This window comes from Eulemur rufifrons, chromosome 17 (genome assembly GCF_041146395.1).
Source record: "Eulemur rufifrons isolate Redbay chromosome 17, OSU_ERuf_1, whole genome shotgun sequence".
Classification (NCBI taxonomy): Eukaryota; Metazoa; Chordata; class Mammalia; order Primates; family Lemuridae; genus Eulemur; species Eulemur rufifrons.
In genome coordinates this window covers 46,642,944-46,663,511 of record NC_090999.1, presented here as the reverse complement: position 1 = coordinate 46,663,511, position 20,568 = coordinate 46,642,944, and the positions used below count along the sequence as shown (strand labels likewise).

The window sequence follows — 20,568 nt, the reverse complement described above, 5'->3', positions numbered from 1 at the left end:
CTCTGATTTTCAACTGATGATTCAAATCCCAACTCTTCTACTTACAAACTTCATTACCATGAGCAAATTAATTAATCACTCTGTGCCTCAGTTTCCTCAACTGCAAAATGGAGAGAAGAAGAGAACCCAACTCGAAGAGTTTTCTTGTGAGGATTAAATGGGACGATGTGCCTGGCACACAGCAAGTCTTCAATACACGCTAGCTTTTATAAAGTGTAAGGCACGCTAAAGAAAGCATATTTAAAATCAACATATTTCAGTAACTGGCCTCACGAGAAACTTGTGCCAGATTAAAAACAAAAGAAAGCAAAAACAGAAGTTTTCCCCATTTGACATTCACATTCTAAATGGCATTCGCACTAATAAAAGTGCTAGAGAGTCACTGAGATAATGAATCATCTTCTGGACAAGAAATACTCAAGTAAGAGGATCTAAAATCCCTCTCTAAACCAAACATCAGCATTTGGTCAAGATTATGAGGGGATTAAGTTGCTCCTCATTTTTGGCTCAATAAACAGCTTATGTTTCAGCCCATGACTCCCCTTTCCCAGCCATGGGCTGCCTGACTCAGGGAGAGAACAGTTTGGTTAGGCCATGGACCCACCCATCTTCCCACTTGTCCAGCTGTCTACAGGTAGACAGGGAAAGGACAACTGGGTATAGAGTTATTAGAATCAATAAAGGAATTACGAGTCATACTTTGAATGTTTATGATAAAAATAAGAATGGAAAGAGTGTTCAGAACGTTTATCTCATTCTGTTACTCTTACAAAGGTCTGACAGCTTTGGGTGGTAAAAAGAGTGAGAGGAAAACAGGCCAGAATACAGAATTAAGTTTGCTGATACAGTGTGACTATACATTACCATAACAATTTTGGAAAATAATCTGACAGTTACATTGATAACCTTTAAAAAGTTCATATCCTCTGATAACCAAAATGAAACCAAGAGTAAGTTTTATGCAGGGAGTTACTCATCATGGCACTATTTATACTGGTTAAAAATTAGAAATAATTTAAATGTTCAACAATAGGGGTACAGTTAATTAAAATATCCAACATAGAATAGAATATTACAATGCCATTAAAATATGATTCCTAAGTATATAATTAATAAGAAAAAATATTTGTTATAATATTAACTTAGAAAATAAGATAATATTATACATACAGTAATAATTATAACTATGTGAAATTAAACCTACCAAAGCCACAAAATCTTTGCATGCGGAAAAAAAAATTATGAAAATATTAACAATGGTTTCTTAGATGTAGGAGATGGGCCCCAGAGATGGCTGCCATCAATCCTGCCTCCCTACATGTGCACACTGCTCTATCCACCCAGAGGTGGAATCCATTTCCCCTTGACTTTGATCTGCCCAGGTAACTTGCCTTAAACAGGAAAAGCTGTGTGAATTCCATGCCGCTCCATAAGGCCTGGCGGCTCCCACCTGTACTATGCGCTGGTGCAGCTGAAGCTGAACGAACGAATGGAGAGGCACTATAAGGAGAGAAGGAGGCCACATGGAGGAGCCCTGAGGCAACATAAACATCAGAGAGGCCTTCTTGGATCATGCGGCACAGCACAGCCCAGCTGACTACAGGTGAGTGTGTGCCTTCAGCCAACGCCAACAAAGAGCTGCCCAGTGGAGATGGGCCTCAACTCCTGACCCATGGAATTGTGAGAAATAATAAATAGTCATGGTTTTAAGCCATTAAGTTTGGTTACAGTTTGTTATGCAACAACAGGTAACTGAAAAAGCAGAATCTGGGATATATTTTTTCTTTCTACTTTTTTGATGTTTTTCACATTTTCAACAGACTTAATTTAATTTTTTTTACTTTAAAAATAACATTAATTTTTTCACATAAAATTAATCATGTCCACTGTAGACAAGTTTGAGAACTCAGAAAGATACACATTTAGACAAACAAAAAATATATAATCTATTAATTCCCAGAGAACCACAGTTAACTTTTGGTATATAATATTCCAGTATTCTATATATGATAATCTTGTATTTCTCTCTATAAATGTACAAGATAAATACAGGTCCGGGTATAGAAATATATCTTTAAAGAATGGTGAAAAGCAGCAACAGACTTAATTTCAGAAATGAAGCCTGTTGATTTGATGTCACATTGCTCCCTATTAGATGAAACCTTTGCTGGCTTAACCAACAGCAGGCTATAATTACATGTGAGTTCTCTCTGACACAGGAAACCCTAATAATGGATCAGAAAGGTAAAACCGGCATAAAACTGGAAGAGGAAGAATAATTAGGAGAGAAGTGATACAAGAGACACACATTGAAGCCTGAACTAAGACACTGGTAATACAGACAGAAAGAGAAGGGCTAGAGATGAGAGATATCAAGGAAGTGGAAGTAATAGGATTTCTTAGGAAGAAGAATCAATGAGATTAGGGGAAAGAGGTTCCAAATTATCTGCCCTGAGTGACTAGTGAGATAGAAAACACAGGAAGAGGAATAAATTTGTATATGTTGAATTTGAAGACCTAGGGGATATATAAGTGGAGTTAGTGAATAGGCTGGTGATTTCTTTAGACACAAATTATCTGTTTCTCTATCTTCAGCACCTGGCATAGCACCAATAACTGTTTTTTCAATGCATGAATGTAAATGTCTGGAGTGCAAGGTAGGCATTTGAACAAGAGATTTGGAATTCATCAGTGCAGAGGAGATAGTTAAAGTCTCGGATGTGGATGAGATTGCTCAGGGAAAAGAACAGAGTAAGAAGAGATGAAGGTGGCAGAATTTTAAGGAAATGCCTCACCTGTAAATGACACTTTTAGCCAGCTCCATATCATCCCGGGACTCACATAAATGAAGCAAGGTTCTCAATTCCTCCTTCAAAATGAGCTTATTCTGGGTCAATTTCTCTTCCAAGTTTCTAAAATAGGTTTCTGGAAGAAAGCACAGTACAGTGGCCATCACTGAGGCTGACTGGGATTGTAAGGGGTCTGACCTCAGGGAGAAGAGGAAGCCCATACCCCCACTCACTGCCAAGGGGCATGAGAGGGGCTCACAGACACACAGCTCACATCCCTGGCTGATCTCCTTGAGAGCAGCGAGTGTCAGCAGATGGCCCAGGCCCACTCAAGACTTTCTAAAACAGAGTCTCTGGGGGTAGGAGCACAGGAATAGGCATTTCTGATTCCCTAGGCAATCCTCAGGTATACTACAGTCCGAGAGGCCTAGCCCAAATAACTGAATTTAGAGGTGACTCAAGAGAAAAATAAAGATAATGCAGCCAGATACCTAAACCATCAATTGGCAGAGCACCAAGCAGGGAAACTAAAAGGAAAATGTGACTTGAAGGTGGGTTTATCCACAATGGTAGACCCACATAATTCAGGAATACTTTGTGTTTCTTTCATGGGATTCAACTTCATTTCTTTTTCATTCCTCTTGGTCTCTCTTTACTCAGTTGTTAGAAAGCATGCCACAGCACTATGTAATGGGTAGGGGGCAAAAACAGTCCTCTAAACAGCAGCTAACACTCTTCTACTGACAGCAGATTTCAAGATCATCACAGTGTATTGTTGTTCCTTGTCTTTGCATCTGATCCACTGGGGGTACAGTCAAACATCAAAAGGAAGTACTGCTTCTTGGCAACAGGAGAGGGCTGTATTCTCACCAAAACGTGGGGTGAGATGCAAGGCAGCACCAAGCAAGCATCTGCTTTCCAGAAGGCAGAACTGTTTTCAGTATCAGAAGCTGCCAAGAAGTACTACAGGATTTGTTCCAGGCCCAGGGCTTTGAAGGAATGCTGCTGAAAGGAATGGCAAAATATACATTAAAAACAAGAACTAGAAGCTGAGGTGGACACAGCTTTCGATTTATAAGAAAAGAAGCCCTACTAGGTTTGAGATAATGCAGTGGATCTTCCAATCTTTATTTTTAGAACCACATAATGCTAAAGGTTTTAGAGATGGAAGGACCTGGGCTGAAATTTAGGCTGAGCCACTTGCATGCTCTGGGGGAGACCCTGGTCTGTGAGACTTGATTCCTCACGTGTAAAGTGAGGATTGTGATACCTACCTCATGGGGTTACCTGAGATGATGTATGAAAGCATTGAACACACAGTAACTGCCAGTAAATAAGTCATTATTGTTCTCATTCTCGTTCCTTCTGTCACCTGTTAGATCTAAGAGGATTTAGTCTATTAAATATTTCTAAGCAATTTCCAATCTATAAGATCTCAAAGAGATGACTTTACATCTTATACCTCTTAATCCTTCTTAAAAAACCTTAAGAATCCAAAATTTCAACAGATGTAACTTGTGTTTTAAGACAAATCAATCAACATTTAAGTGCTTATATTGTGCATTCATATTGAGAGGTATTCTTCTTCGTGTGAGATACACCAAGAAGGATAAAGCATAGTTCCTGCCCTCAAAGAGCTTAAAGTCTATTCAGGAACAAGATATATTTAAATAAAGCTGTCGGAAAACAATGATGGAGGAGGTGACATGTGAATGACTATAAATGTAATAGGAAAGAAGAGTTCTACTATGATATCTATTATGGCTCAGAGTGGACAGAAGAGTCCTATTCTGACTCAAGACAGACGAGGTTTGGTGGAAGAGGAGGGGTACCAGTGAGGAAGTAAGAGGCTGAATAGACTTGGAGAAACCGGAGGGGGCATTCTAGGTATCAGTATGAGTAGCAGGATAGAACTGGGGGTGAAAGGTGTGGAGGGAAGAGCTGTGACTAGATTAACAAGAAACCACACTGGACTCTAGAAAGGTAGGGTCCATTATGGAAGAGTCAGGAAGCCAGTGGGGTGAGTATGTACATAGTGTGGCATACAACAGAGTACCACTGCGGGTTCTTAAAGTGACAAGCTTGACAGGATTTTATAAATAGCAGTCTAACAATGGAGTAGATTGGCACTGATTATTGCCTTTCAGAACATGTGCGCAACTGTCACAGCCTTATAAAGACCATGACAATTGGAAATAACAACTAGACAATGACGTGGAGCCCTAATTGCAAACCTCACATAGCTCTAAAATACCTGGGGTAAAAAGAAAAGACTGAAGTGAAATCTAGATTGAGTCTACTAAACTAGAGACAAATATACTCTCCCCCATACCTAAGGATTATCTTCTTGTCCCGCAGGTGGTGTTATATGTCAGTATGATTAGTGGAGCAGCAAGGGAACACTGATTTCTGGAGGACTGGACTGTGAGGGAATGGAGGCAGGAAGTGTTAATCAGGTGCTCACAAACATATGGCAATTAGAGGAGGAAGAGCTGGGCCTAGAGCTGAAAAACTCAATAAGGACAAAAAAGAGTTACTAAAAGAGAGAAAAAAGTCTTGGATGTGTTCATAAAGGAGCTTGAAGTACTGGGAAGAACTCTACATGCAGGAGGGAGGGAATAAATGCAAAAGGATTTCTCAGATGCCGAAAAGGAATAGAATCTAGGGTGGTGTTCTTCTTGTGTTTTTAGCTTTTTATAATAAAAATTTCAAACATACCCAAAAGTAGAGAGAACTGTATAATGACCCTTCCTTCAAGTGCCCATCACCTAGCTTCAACAATTACCAATATTTTGCTAATTCTATTTCCTCTACATTCCCCAAATACATTGAATATTTTCAAAGCAAAGCCCAGATTTCATACAGTCAAGCTTCTCTTGTTTAAGAAATCTTTGATCCTATTGACTTGCCCAGCACAGAATGAAAAATATCAAAATGTATCATCACATATAGCACTTTTGTTTCATTTGACTTCATTTATATATAGATATATATGTGTGTGTATTGGAGATTGCAACATAAAATGCAGTTTTCATGGAGGGTTACATCAAAAAGTTGGAAAGCCAGTCATCTAGAGTTCTCAAACTTTATTGTACATATAAATCATCTGGGGTCTTTCTATCTACATTTCTATCAACTACCCAGTAGATGCGGATGCTGCTGTTCCTCGAACCATACTTTCAGTGACATAGATCTAGAAAGGACTAACTGTAGCACTAGTTTTAGTATTTCTCTGGGATCATGGGAGCTGGGATAAGAGGAGAGCTGTAGACTTTGCAGTAGTAGAGTGTGAGATGAAAGGTAAATGTAGACTAGGACAGTAGAATAAATGGTCTCAATTTTTTCTGAGAGGTAACTGAAGGAGACACTGAATAGAGATAAAAACAGAGGAAGCTTGAATTACAGATCCATGAAAGAATTAATGGATTCCATTACCTTTGGTGCCATGAAGACTATATGCAACAGCCACCTTCTTGTGCTGAAATTCTTTTAATTTTATAATATTATCTGTAAGTAGGTATCTTCTAGCTAAAAATTAGAAAAAGAAAAAAGTAAAATCATTTTGGCTGTTTTATAGTTAGCAAATAACATAAGTAGAGCTTGATTGCCTCTAATTAACTGATCTTATCTTCATCTATTATAAATGATCCATCTAGACAGGTACTAATATGACAGTAACCCTAGTGGGAAAAAACATTTCCAAACTACCAGAGAATGTAAATCCTCGGCAAGAGAATTTTTATATGTGTGCGTGAAAAGACTTAGTAGTGATTAACTGCATGTGGGGACTGGTAGACAGGAAGCTGGGATTTGAAGGACAAATAGGCATTTGCCATCTGGTTAAGGGGTAACAAGGGCATTAAACATAGCTAACATTTAAATGCAAAACAGGCATATCTAGTTTGGGCTTATCTAGGGAGAAGCATATTGTGTAACGGAAAAAGCTGAAGTGTGACCACTGCAACTCTCAGTTTTGTTATTTGTGAAATGAGGGGGTTATGGCCTCTTGGTCTCTAAGTACCCTCAAGATACATCAGAAATCACTGATCACAGCCTAGTAATTTGGGAAACATCATGCTTTCTTTGGGATCCTCAGCTGTGAATGAGATAAAATGGATGAAGTTTGGCCAAAGAATCACCCACTAAAAGAATTCTATGTTCTGTAATAACAAGGTAACAATAAAAATTGCTATTTATTTATGGAAGGGCAGTCCCAGGGAAGTGCTCAAGAGCAGGTCTCTGCTGTTGGCCATGTGCAAATCCCACCCCTACCAGTTCTCTCTGATCTTGGGCAAATTACTTAATCTCGATGTTTCCTCTGTAAATGCATAAAAGAACGGTACCCCTTTCACTGGGTGTTATCTAGAGCCAAAGAATTAATATAGGTAAAATGCATCAAAATAATGTCTTAACAGAAAGTGTTGAATATTTTTATTATCACTCACTAGCATTTTCAGATTTTATCCTTTTCATAAAAATGCTAAGGAATAATTTTGAAAACGAGGAGACCTGCCCAAGGTCTCTTAGATTGTTAGCAGAACTGAGGCTTCAAACTAGGGGAGTCTAAGACCTCCGCTCTCATACCCTGCAAAAAAAAGTACCAAGGGGGCAGGGATGTACCCGGAGAGCAATGTCGCCCCCTCCTAGGGAGTACACTACAGCCCCAAGGGCAAGACCCCAGCCGTCCTTCGGTTTCCAGGGACTGAGGGCATCCACGACCCCCAGAGGCCACCGCCGCATCCACGCGCAACCAGCGGGCGAAGGCGCGCTCCAGCCAGTGTGTGATTCCTCCAAAAAGATGCCTGCTGTGGTCTAACGCTCCCTTCTTTCCCATCCCTCCCCTCCTTCCACGGAGTGAGGCTGCCGATACCTCCAACAGAGCAGCGGCAGCAACTGGAACCGGAGCCTCCCACCCCGGGATACAACGGAATCCGCAACACTCGCAGCGGAACTCGTCTCGAGGGCAGAAATGCGGCAGCCATACTTTCCGGAACCGTACCAGCGGCTGGAACCGGGAAAAGGGGCGGGGCGTCGGCCACACCAAGAACGCCGGACGGAATTCGTCCAATTCGGCTGTAACCCCGCCCCTTCCTCTGCCCGCCCCGCCCCCAACAGACTTTCCGTTTGCTATGCGCCAAGATGGCGGCCCCCATAGCACGGCGTGGAATGCTCCTGGTGCGGAAAGTGGTTCTGCCTCAGATCTCTCCAGCAGGTTGGTGGCTGCTGCCTTGGTGGGGCTGTTTCAGTAGGCCGCTAATGACCCTGTTCCTTGAGTGAAGGGAGTGATGGGCTTTCAAGAGGAGAGAAAATGCTCCTGGAAATCTGGTTGCTAGAGAAACTTTTGGGGGTGTTTGATAGCACAGAAAAAGGGGAGTTAAGGTCTCTGATTTATCTCCTTTCTTAAAATAGTAATACCTGTCCTTCCAAAGGTGTGAAGAGCAGAGGAAGGTTATGGCTTGAGGGATTTTGCGTATAATTTGCTGGATTTTTGTGTTAGAGTGGTTGTCTTTTTGTAGACCCTGAAAAACCCAAATGTGGCCACCTTTGGGGCTCTGACATTTTTCTCCATTCTGAAGTTTCTTTGGAGGGGCGATAGACGTTTTCCCCACCACCTTACACTTAGCCAGACCCTAGTCTTCACTTCGTGGGAGAATTTTTCAGTGTTAATCTCACTTTACCTGATGACCTTGAGCACAACTCTTGATTGACCTTTCTTTGCTATAGTTTTCCACGTGTAGGTAATAAATGCTAATAGTTACTTGCAAAGTACTTTGATATCTGAATTGAAGGGCAGCCCGCTCAAAGCCTGCTTAGTAGACCTGATGATGAAAACATTGAAAGTTTTAAAGTATTTACAGAAGCCAAATTGGCAATAACGTTAACCACATAATCCTGACAGACATATTTGATTATATGATTAAAATGCAATAATCACACTTGATGTTTCCAATGCTTATGTCCTCTTTCCAACTAGCCCCTATTTTCCTCTAGCCCCTATTTAAAACAAAAACAAAAACAAAAACAAAAACAACACACCTTCTTGCTCACACTTCTTTAAAACAGCTATTAAATATTAACGGGAACTTAACAGAATGGAGGAGGGCAGCTAAAATGATCAAGGGAATGAAAGGAAAATGAACTGAGATGAACTAAAAAGTGACTTAAATATATGAAGAGGGAAAAAACTTATTGGGCACCTGTTACATAGCGGATATTGGGACATTAACATATGCCCTCACATAAACCACAATACCAAAATAGGCATTATTTCCCCATTTTACATATAAGAAAGAAGCTCAGAGATACTGTATAATTTGCCCAGATTTTCATAGCATTTATTAGCAAGGCAAAGATTCAAAGTTAGACTTTGTGACTCTAAAGCCTGTTTCCACAATTATACTATTTCCCTTTGAGTAGAAAAAATGTTTGGAGACATTTGATCAAAGGTCAAAATAACTATAAAATGTGTAAGGATATGGATAGAGCCAGTCATTTTTCACCAAATTTGGAAATTCTGGTCCTTGGAGGTCTTTCAGAATTAAATGGAGAAAACATTTCTTTTTGTAATGGATGATTATCTTAAAGAATATTGTTGACCCAAGCAATAGCTGACTAACTGAAAGGTAAGCAGCATCAACAAAAGTTTGTATATACTCTTGAGTGGTATATTCAGAGTGGGATTAAACAGGCTCAGAGACCTAAATCTATGAGACTGAGGTCAATCCATCTTGTTAATTCAGGTGTGGTCTGAGGACTAGCATCATTATCATGCCCTGGGAAATTGTTACAATGCAGAATCTGTCCCCACCCAGCCCTACTGAATCAGAATCTACATGTTAATGAGACTAATATCCATATTAAAGTTTGAGAATCTGATCTAGGTGTCCCATTTTGCTATTGTCCACTCCACTTAAATTCTGTCTCTGACTTTATAGACATTCTTTGGTTTTAATGTTAATATACAGACTTTCCAATTAACGCTTACAGGGATGGAAAGAACTTTGAATGGTATCATTTGTAAAGTTCTCAGAAAGATGAACATCCTGCTTTAAAAGGCATACAGAAAATGGAATGTCCTTTATCCACTGGGGTATATGAAAAAGAAAATGGCATGTCTGTATTGGTATATTATTTTCCTATTATTGCTGTAGCAGATTACCACAAAGTGGCTTAAAACACAGATTTATTATCTTACAATTCTGGTCAGAAGTCTGACATGGATTTTACTGTGCTAAAAATCAAGGTGTTGGATAGGATCCATTTTCCATATTCTAGAGATCACTTGCATTCCTTGGGCCATGGTCCGCTTTCTTCACCTTCAAGGTGACCAATGGCCAGTCAAGTCTTCACATCACTCTGTCCTTCACACATCATCCTGACCAACACACTCTTCTTTCTTTAAAGGACCCTTGTGATTACACTGGGCCCTTCTGGATAATCCTGACTACTCCCAATTTAAGATCCACTGATTAGCAATCTTAATTCCATCTGCAACTTAATTCCCCTCTGCCATGTAACCTAACATATTCATAGGTTCTGGGGAATGGGATATGGACATCTTTGGGAGGCCGTTATTCTGCCTATCATACTTGGCAATTTATTTCTATATTTGTCATTGGTTTCTATTGGGAAAACTTTCTGTTTGTCAAATTTAAATTCTTCATTCTTCCATTTCTTTTCTTTATACCCTTAACAGAGATGGAGAATGATTACCCATTATTTCTTTTAAAATAGAAAAATGCACACACACCCACATATGTAAATAAATGTTGCTGGGCTTACCTTTTGTAAATTGGCTACTCCTGATTTATTTTCTCTTCAGTTCATGTGGTTCCCTTGAACAACAGCATGCAGAGGGCATTCTGGGAGTTCTGCCCTTTCCCACCATCACCTCCCCAGCTTTTTATGTCCCAGTTCAAAACTCTGCTCAGCAATGATTTAGATATTGTCTTTTCTGACTCCAAAATATAGACTGCTAGAATGAAGATGTAGAGAATAAGAGATGGTAATAATTAGAGAATAAGCAAGTTGCTGGTAGCCTAGAATATAGTTGACCCTCTGTATATGAGGGTTCTGCATCTGTGGGTTTGACCAACTGTGGCTCAAAAATATTTTAAAAAACCAAAAATAACAATACAAGAATAAAAAAGTAATACAACATTTTGTTATATTGCATTATTATTACATTGTAAAAATATGGTATAACAACTATTTACATAGCATTTACATTGTATTAATATTAGATATTATAGGTAATCTGGAGATGATTTAAAGTATAGGGCAGGTTGCATAGGTTATATACAAATACTACACCACTATAAGGGACTTGAGCATCCTCAGTTTTTGATATCTGAGCGGGAAGGCCTGGAACCAACCCCTCCAGGATGCCCAGGGACGACCGTATGTAGCTTCATAGCCTCTTCTCAGCTCATCGTCACATAGAGAAGGGCTGCCATTGTTCCCCACTGAAAGGAAAGATCTTCCTTGTTTTAGAATTTGGAATTCAGTTTGCATAGAAATGCTGCTGTCAATTATGATTGAGTCATCTGAATTGGTTCTGTGTCAAAGGCTGTCAGAGAATATAGGGACCTTAGATATCACCCAGCCTATCTAGGTGATATCTAATTTAGCTTCATTTGCAACTGCAGGATCTGAAATTTTTTAATAGCAGGTAAAACTCAAACTAAAACTCAGATCTCTTTACTTCTGAATTGGTAGACAGCTATATACCTAACATAATGCCATGGGCTTTTTATTCATCCCTCTTGGTAGATCTGGGAATATAATTAATAATTAATAACGTTTCTATTGAAATGCAGTCTAAATTACATCTAATTTTTTAAAAATTACAATCCATTTGAAAGGTAGGCACTGAAATAGTTACAATTTTTAAAAATATCTTAGTTTCCCTTTTAAAACAGTCTTAGGAAACCTTTTCTTACTGTCTGGTCATTGTTTAAGTTTTAGAACTCAAATTTAGATGTATTCTAGCAAAGGTCTGATCTATGCTTAAGGTAATGGAAGGATTGGATTATATATAAATTCACACAGATGTTTATATTTGTTTATTTGTTCTAGTTGGAAGATAGAGAATACCAATAGTACTCCAATATTGTGTTTAATCAGCCCCCCGGCCATCTAATAATGTTTGGCCATGGTCTTCTGTGACCTCGAGGTAATTATCTGCCATTCATTCCAGTTTCCCCCCCTTTTTTTTTCTTAAGAAATAATGTCTCTCTCTTCCCTCTCCTCTCCCCTACCCAACCCCCCCACCCCCCAGTCTGGAATGCAGTGGTCCAGTTATAGCTCACTGTAACCTCAAACTCGTGGGCTTAAGCAATCCTCCCACCTCAGCCTCCTGAGTAGCTGGGACTACAGATGCATGCCACCACACCCAGCCCCCCCTTTTTTTAAACGGAATTATTGAGATATAATACACATGCCATACAATTCACCCATTTAAAGTATACAATTCAGTGGTTTTAAGTATATTCACAGTTGTGTAGCCATCACCACAATCAATTTTAGGAAATTTCCATCACCCCCGGAAAGAAATTCCAATCATTTCCCATCTCCCCCAACCTGCATCCCCACCCCTAGCCTTAGACAACCACTGTCTACCTTCTGTCTCTATAGATTTGCCTTTTCTGGAAATGGAATCATATAATATGTGGCCTTTCGTAACTGGCATCTTTTTCACTTAGCATAATGTTTTTGAGGTTCATCTATGTTGTAGCATGTATCAATTTTTTAATTGCCAAATAATATTCCATTATAAGGAAATACCACATTTTGTTTACCCATTCATCAGTTGATGGATATTTGGATTGTTTTCATTTTTTGCCTACTATGAATAATACTGCTGTGAACTTTTGTGTATAAATTTTGTGTGGACAGGAGTTTTCATTTTTCTTGGTAATATACCTAGGAATGGCATTTCTGGGTCATCATGTTCACATTTTGAGGAACTTCCAAACTATTTACTAAAGCAGCTGCACATTTTACATACTCACCAGGAATGTATGACTTTCTAGTTTCTCTGCAGCCTCTCCAACAGCTGTCATTGTCTGCATTTTGAGTATAGTTATTGTAGTGAATGTGCTATGGTATGTCCAGGTGATTTTGTTTTACATTTCTCTAATGGCAGATGATCTTAAGCATCTTTTCATGTGCTCAGTGGCTATTTGCATGTGTATATATTTTTAGAAATGTCCGTTCAAATCCTTTGCCCATTTTTCATTTGGGTTATCTTTTTTATTTTTGAATTGTAGGAGTTAGTTGTATATTTTGGATACAAGTCCCTTTTAGATAAATGATTTGCAAATATATTCTCCTGTTCTGTGGATTGTACTTTCACTTTCCTGAGACTGTCGTTTGAAGCACAAAAGTTTTTAATTTTGGTGAACTTGCCATTCATTCTTTCTCATTCATTCCTTGGGCTCATGTTTATTGAACATTGCTATAGGCCAAGCATTGTGCCAGGTGCTAGGAATACAGCTATGCATCTTGTGTGTTACCTCAAAGTTGGTTTAGGGGATTTCTCTTATTTACAGCTAGGGTGCTGGGTAAGGTGACCAGCTTTATGTGAAACTGGGGTAAATATGCAGACTCAAGTCAGATGGAAATGTTTATGCTTTATGTGAAATTGGGGTAAATATGTAGACTCACGTCAGATGGAAATGTTTTTAGGACTAAATTAGGCATTCAATTTATGAGTTAAGCAACAGTCAGCAGGTGTTTTGGAGTTCTAAGAGGAAGTTAGTTCTAGAGTTCACCTGGGCTAAATTTTAGTGGCAACACATGTCTGCTAGCCCTAAAGTTATAGGAACAAAATGATCAGCATTTTTACCCTTAAAATTACAGTGCAAATTTTCAGTTTCTTTGTATCCTCTACTTGTTAGAGTTTGGATGCATTTTGTTATGAACTGAATTGTGAACTGTACAGTATTGGTTGTAATATTATATTAGAATTTTTAAAATATATGATCCAGTAGTTGAAAATATAACAAAGGCATGTTTAATAAAATAGATACATAAAATGAATCTGTGAAACTGTGCCTGTTTAAGTAATTGTTTTTTTCCTCAGGTAAAAGATGCCTGCTTTCTGCAGCATATGTGGACAGCCACAAATGGGAAACAAGAGAAAAAGAAGATTGTCACCTTGGTAGGTACCTATTGAGCTGTTATGGGTCATTTTCAGTCATTCCATGTTTACCATTATATACTCATGTGATGTATATATGAAATTATGCTTTTATGATGATTCATTTCAGGTAAGCACATTTTAAGTCTTAAAAAGAATTAGACTTTTCTACATGGCAGAATCATTTCTGCTGTCCATTTCTAATATTTCGTTTTTTGCCTTGATAGTCTCCTTAAATTAGGTAAACAACAATTCTTTTCTTTTTTGTCCATTTTTATCATATGGTCTTTATGCAGCCTGTCTCTGTTTTACAGAATTTTGTATTTTATACTTTCATCCTTTTTTATTGTCAATCTCTTCACTTTCCTAACTTCTCTTGTGGTCTTCAGAGCCCTTTTTGACTCTTCTCTATTTCCTTACAAGGTGAGAGGTTTGAAAGCAATGTTAGAATCTCATGTAAGCATTCAGGGAAGATAGTTGACTAACATCTTCCCAGGCAATGGGCTCCCAATTATACTTCTTTTCCCCTATTCTCTATGTCATATTACACAGAGAACAGCCTTTCTTTTGTAAAATACCAAGGCCCAAAAGAAATCACTGACCTTATGAGCACTTTTTAAAAACATACATACTTCAGACTTTTGGTTCTGCCTGCCCTTTTAGTATATATAACATCATCAGAACATTGATAAAGTAAATACATTGGTGATAGTTTTAAGAGCCTGATGTAATTTTTGGATTGATTCCAGTGCTGATCTAATATTTTCCCCCAGATTTGGGGTGTTTTTTTTTGTGGTTTTTTTTTTTTTTTTTGGCTTATGTCAGATAAGAATAAAGTCCCCTTGTGTTTATGGATTCTTCCTGTAAGCGTAGAGAACACTGCTGTCTGTAATGGATACGTTATTATAGTTGTCAAAGAAATCATCATTTTCTTCCCTGATAACGTGATCGCACAAGCAGAGTTGATTTTGAACTCTGGAATGGCTGCGTGGGCAGGGGCCAGCCAAAGCAGAGCTGTGGAAGATCTGAAGATAATCATAAGGAACAGTCTCCCTATAAGAGTCTCACTTTAAGAGACTCAGGATAACCTTTTTATAACAAATACTTTATAATACTCTTTTAAAAATTATCCTGAAATTAAATTCATACATAATATCTATCTATACATATTTTAAAATCAATATAATTCCCTTATGATACAAAGGAGAAACCGAAGGAAGGAAACTTACAATAAATAATATATACAAGGAGACTTTTAAAAGTTTGTGGGAAAAATAGAATTAAAAGACACAAATAAAAAAGATAAACTTTATATCAACATAAGCTCCATCAAGGTCAAGACACTTTTGTAAGCAATGATACCAGCTCTTTAGTTTATCCTTAGAGAACTGAGGGTTCTGGGAATTTAGCTATGTCAATGCAGTCTTTTTTACATTATTAACCAAAGAAAAATAGATACCCTGTAAAGATTTTTTTAAGATTAGGAAACAAGAAACAAAGAGAAGTCAGAAGTTGCCAAATCAGGATTATAAGGTGGGTGCTTGAAGATTTTCCATCAAAACTCTCCAAAATTACCCCAGTTTGATGAGAGGAATGAGTAGGAGCATTGTTGTGGTGAAGGACTCTGCTAATGCTTTGGCTAACTTTCTTAAAACTCTCCACGATAAGCAGATGTTATTGTTCTTTGGCCCTCCAGGAACCCAACAAGCAAAATGCCTTGAGCATCCCAAAAATCTGTTGCCATGACCTTTGTTCTTAACTGGTCCCCTTTTGCTTTGACTGGACTTCTACCTCCTGGTGCCATGGCTTTTTTGTGCTTTGTCTTCAGGATCATACTGGTAAAGCTACATTTCATCTCTTGTTACAATTCTTGGAAGAAATGCTTTAGGATCTTGATCCCACTTGTTTAAAATTTCTAATGAAAGCTCTGCTATTGTCTGCAGCTGATCTGGGCGTAGGGGTTTTGGCATCTATCCAGTGGAAACTTTGCTCAGCTTTAATTTTTCAGTGAGAATTTTGTAAGCTGAACCAATTGAGATGTCTGTGGTGTTGGCTATTGTTTCTGCTGTTAATTGTCAGCCCTCTTCAACTAGGGCATGAACAATATTAATTTTTTCTTACAAATTGATATGGATAGTCTGCCACTGCAGGCTTTATCTTCGACATTCTCTTATTCCTTCTTAAAACAAGTTATTCATTTGTAAACTGCTGATTTCTTTGGGGCATTGTCCCCAAAAACTTTTTGTAAAGCAGCAATGATTTCACCATTCTTCCATCCAAGCTTCATCATAAATTTGATGTTTGTTCTTTCTTCAATTTTAGCAGAATTCATGTTGCTCTGACAAGGGCTCTTTTCAAACTAATGTCTTATACTTCATAGTGCCTCAAATTAGATCCTGTGCAGACATGTTATAACAAGTTAGTATGAGTTTATTTTGGTACAAAAAACTCTTGAGCTCTATCATAGTTTTTTCATAATATGCATTTTCCCTAAACTTTTTGAAGACCCCTCATATTTCAATATATAAGTAAATGCTTAGGCAAAACTACACTATGAAAAGAAACTATGAAGTAGCTAAATGCTTGCACTTAAATGTAGCATCCCTATGAACACGTAGATGGGTACTGATGTGGTATATATACTGGTGAATTCAAATATTAGGAGTAGCATTATGTTGACATAATTTTACTAATAAAATTCACAGCACTTGGTAAAGTTCTGAATGATTCAAAGGTCTGTCTTCTCTCAATTTATGTGAAAGTTCACTTATGGAAAATTCAGCTTATTTTCAATTATAAAAAAATACTTTGTATGTAAAATGGAGTTCTGTTAATTATAAACAGATTTTTCTAGCTGTGTGAATGCCATTCACAGATGGCATGGTATGTGGGGCAAATTTTTTTAACTTTTTATTTGGAAATAATTTTAAACTTACAAAAAAATTACAAAGAACTATATACCTTAGTCTGTTTCTGTTGCTTATAACAGAATATCTGAAACTGGGTAATTTATAAAGAAAAGGAATTTATTCCTTACAGTTATGGAGGGTAGGAAGGTCAAGAGACTGCATCTGGTGAGGGCTTTCTTGCTGGTGGGGACTCTGCAGAGTACAGAGGTGGCACGGGGCATCACATGGCAAGGCGGCTGAGTGCGCCAGCTCAGGTCTCTAGTCCTCTTCTTATAAAGTCATTAGTCCCACAACCATGATAATCCATTAACCCATTAGTCCATGAATGGATTAGTTCATTCATGAGGGCAGAGCCCTCATGACCCAATCACCTTTTAAAGGCCCCACCTCTGAATACTGCCACTTTGGGGGTTAAATTTCAACATGAGTTTGGAGGGGACAAATATTCAAACCATAGTACTACCTTTACCCAGATTCACCTGTTGTTACCATTTTGATTCATTTGTGTTTGCTTTTCATCTCTCTCTCTCTCTCTCTCTATATATATATATATATGTATATATACATACATACACACACATATATACATATATATATTTTTACATACTTTTTTAGTCATTTGAAAGTTTGTTGCGTGTATTGTAGCCGTTTATCCTGAATACTTCAGTGTACTTTACCTGAGGTAACGATATCCTGTTATATAACCATAGCATGGTTACCAACATCAGAAATCTTAACATTAATGTCATACTTTAATCTACTATTCATATCTTTGTCAGTTGACCCAAAAATGTCCTTTACAGAAGTGGTCCCCAACCTTTTTGGCACCAGGGACCAGTTTCATGGAAGACAGTTTTTCCACGAAGGGGTGGGGGTAGACAGCTCAGGCAGTGATAGGAGTGATGGTGAGCAGCTGTAAATACAGATGAAGTTTGCTTGCATGCCTACTGCTCAACTTCTATTGTACACCCCCCACCCCCAAGTTTCATAGAAGACAGTTTTTCCACAGACGGGGTTGGGGTGGGGAGCTCTGCAGCGCAGTCCCTAACTAGTCCAAGGGTTGGGGAACCACAGCTTTATAACATTTTTCCTCCTCCAATACGGGATCCAGTCTAGGATCACATGTTCCATTTAGTTGTTAGGTGTCTTTAGTATCCTTTAATCTGAAATAGTTCCTTATCCTTTCTTTGTTTCCTATGCATTGTCATTATTTTAGAATACAGTCTCTTTTTTTAATAGAATATTCATCTTTTTGGATTTGTCTGCTATTTTCTCATGATTAGATTCATGCTTCCCCAGACAGAATACTCTCAGTGCTATTGTGTCCCTGTCAGGGTATCACATCTAGTCATGCCTGATATCTGTATGCCAACTTTGATCATCTAGTTAGCTGTGTCTGATTTCTCTATTGTATTGTTATATTCTGATTAATAGGCTATAGGGAGACACTTTAATACAGGGCAAATATCCTGCTGCTAATCAAAAGTTTCCTCTGAGATTTACCTTCCATTCATGGCTTCTAGCCTGCATCTTTACTATGATTGTTGCAAAGTGATGATTTTCCAACTCTTAACAATTCTTTCAGATTTACTAGTTAGCACTCAGTATTCTACTGTAAGCAAGAACCCTTCCTTTTCTCTTTTTTTCATCTGTTTATCATACATTATGTTTAAATCTCATCAATTCATGGATTTTTTTTAAATGACTCATTACCATCCGTAATTATTTTCGTGGTCCAGTTGTCCCAGATTTGGCTAATAGAAGCCTTTTCAAGCTGGCTTCCATCCATCCCCTCCAACCTCCTTCTTTTATATCTTCCTTACTTTCTCATATAACAAGTTGTTCTGGGCTCATCTTTTATCTTTTCTGACCTAGTCCTGGAATCAAACATTTCTCTGAGGAGCTCTGGTTCCTTCTGGTGAGGAATGGCCTTAGAAACCAAGATATAGGTGCCAATTGTCCTTTTGCTACCATGGAATTTTTGCTTCTTGGCCCATTCAGTAGACAGAGCTGGGAAAAATTTCACAGCATATACACATACATACATATTTTAGAAATAATGAGTTCATACCAATACCTCCAATTCAAGTTCATTCCCATATGATTGTCTATACTGAGAGCCCTGGCTCCCCACAGGGACAATGTTTTGATGTATGGGACTATTTCAGCATTGTAGGTCATCTAATTTTCCTGTCTTCTGCCCATTAAATGCCAGCAATGGCTTCCTGTCATTGTGACAGTCAAAAAATACCCCCACGTACTCTAAAATGCCCTGTGGTGCCAATACTGCTCCTTTTGGGAACCACTGTTCTAGTAATAAGACCAACATGGACTCAAGTAATTATACAGCAAGGCTTGTTCTGATGTGCCATATATGAATTATAAGCAAAGTGCTCTTGAAGTACAGATACGGGAATGATGAATTCCAAGAAAGCTTATTAACACTTTCTGAGGTATGAAGGAAAGATGTGGAGATGAGGCCACTATGTTTGGTGTCTTGGTGTTGGGTCTAGTCACACAAATCCAGGGGAACATTGTCACGGATACCTGAGTGAGCAGAAGGTATTTGCCAAAGAATGAGCATAATTATCTGTAATGCATAAATATCACATGGAAGTAATTAGAAAAGCAGTCCTAGCTACCAATTACTGAATTCTTTCCTGCCACTGTGGCCACTGTCCTCTCTGCCTAGAATACCCTCCGTACGTACATCCTGAATCTCTGTGCAGTCAGAATTGATTTTTCCTGCCTTATATTCTTGCAGCACTTTGAGCTTTCCTAATGTAGTGTGATGTGAAAAGTCTGCACTTGGGAGACAGACATCTGGGTCTGAATCTTAGTTCTGTGGCTTTCACCTGTCCCTGGGTTGTTGTACCTATAAATTAGAGATGATGATGATGCCTGCCTCAGTGCCTGGCAGATAGTAGGTGCTCTAGAAATATCTGGAATGAATGAGTGAGTGCCTAGGCCCCCTGATTTTACCCATGTATAAAATATAAAATGTGTGAGGTGAAATAAGGTTTTGGAACTCAAGTTTCTTGGAATAAAAAGAGGCCTTTTGAGAGGTTATTTTTCCTACCGTGTAATAGAATGTAACTGTTACAGGATCTCATTCAAACAGACTATTCTCTTCTACGTGACATTACTACTTGCTTTCCCTAATGTTTGAGTGTTTGGATTCGACTACTGCTGGCACTGGGCAGTGAGGCCGCACGGGGTGGTCCAGGAGGGCGCCTGTCGCTGGCTGCCTAAAGATCGGGCAGCAGATGGCAGTATAGCCTCTGTGAGAAGCCGCCGCCCAGCCAGGAAGCCGGGCACAGAGCGCAGGCCTTTGAGTAGCGTGCGCGTGCGCATAGGGCGGGCCAGCATGTGGAGCGCGGCGATTGGACGCCGTGAGCTGCAGGGCCGTGAGGTGCCCGGAGCGGGCTCGCTGATTGGGGGAGTGAGGAGGGCAGATATGAGGCATTCATTCCTCCGGCCCCCATTGGATAGCGTGGCCGCAAGGGGAGGTGCCAGGGTGTGGGGGTGGGCTTCCGTGTCCTGGAGGATTTCGCCTCCAGCCAGGGAATACCTCGGCAGAAACGTTCCGGCCTGCGTCTGAATGGGCATTTGGTTCTGGGGTCTCCTGTCTTCAGTCTCATTAGTGGTTTTCTGTTAGTGCCTTTCGGGGCGGGCTACTGGGCATCTTCCCGGCCCCCAGTATAAGGAAAGTTTATTACCGTTGACA

The 20,568-nt window shown here is 39.0% G+C and overlaps 2 protein-coding genes across 2 annotated transcripts in view; one reads left to right on the top strand and one right to left on the bottom strand.

Annotated features, from left to right (window-relative positions):
• PTCD2 (pentatricopeptide repeat domain 2) overlaps positions 1-7,774 on the bottom strand; it is a 33,252-nt gene extending 25,478 nt beyond the window's left edge. The window contains exons 1-3 of the mRNA XM_069492127.1: positions 7,660-7,774; positions 6,225-6,317; positions 2,796-2,925 (exon numbers count right to left, since the gene is read on the bottom strand). Coding sequence (XP_069348228.1) covers positions 2,796-2,925; positions 6,225-6,317; positions 7,660-7,771 — 335 coding nt within the window. The 5' untranslated portion in view covers positions 7,772-7,774. The remainder of the gene's footprint in view (positions 1-2,795; positions 2,926-6,224; positions 6,318-7,659) is intronic.
• A 154-nt stretch (positions 7,775-7,928) lies between these two features.
• MRPS27 (mitochondrial ribosomal protein S27) overlaps positions 7,929-20,568 on the top strand; it is an 88,058-nt gene continuing 75,418 nt past the window's right edge. Inside the window, exons 1-2 of the mRNA XM_069492046.1 lie at positions 7,929-8,001; positions 13,876-13,953. Of these exons, the coding sequence (XP_069348147.1) occupies positions 7,929-8,001; positions 13,876-13,953 (151 nt within the window). The remainder of the gene's footprint in view (positions 8,002-13,875; positions 13,954-20,568) is intronic.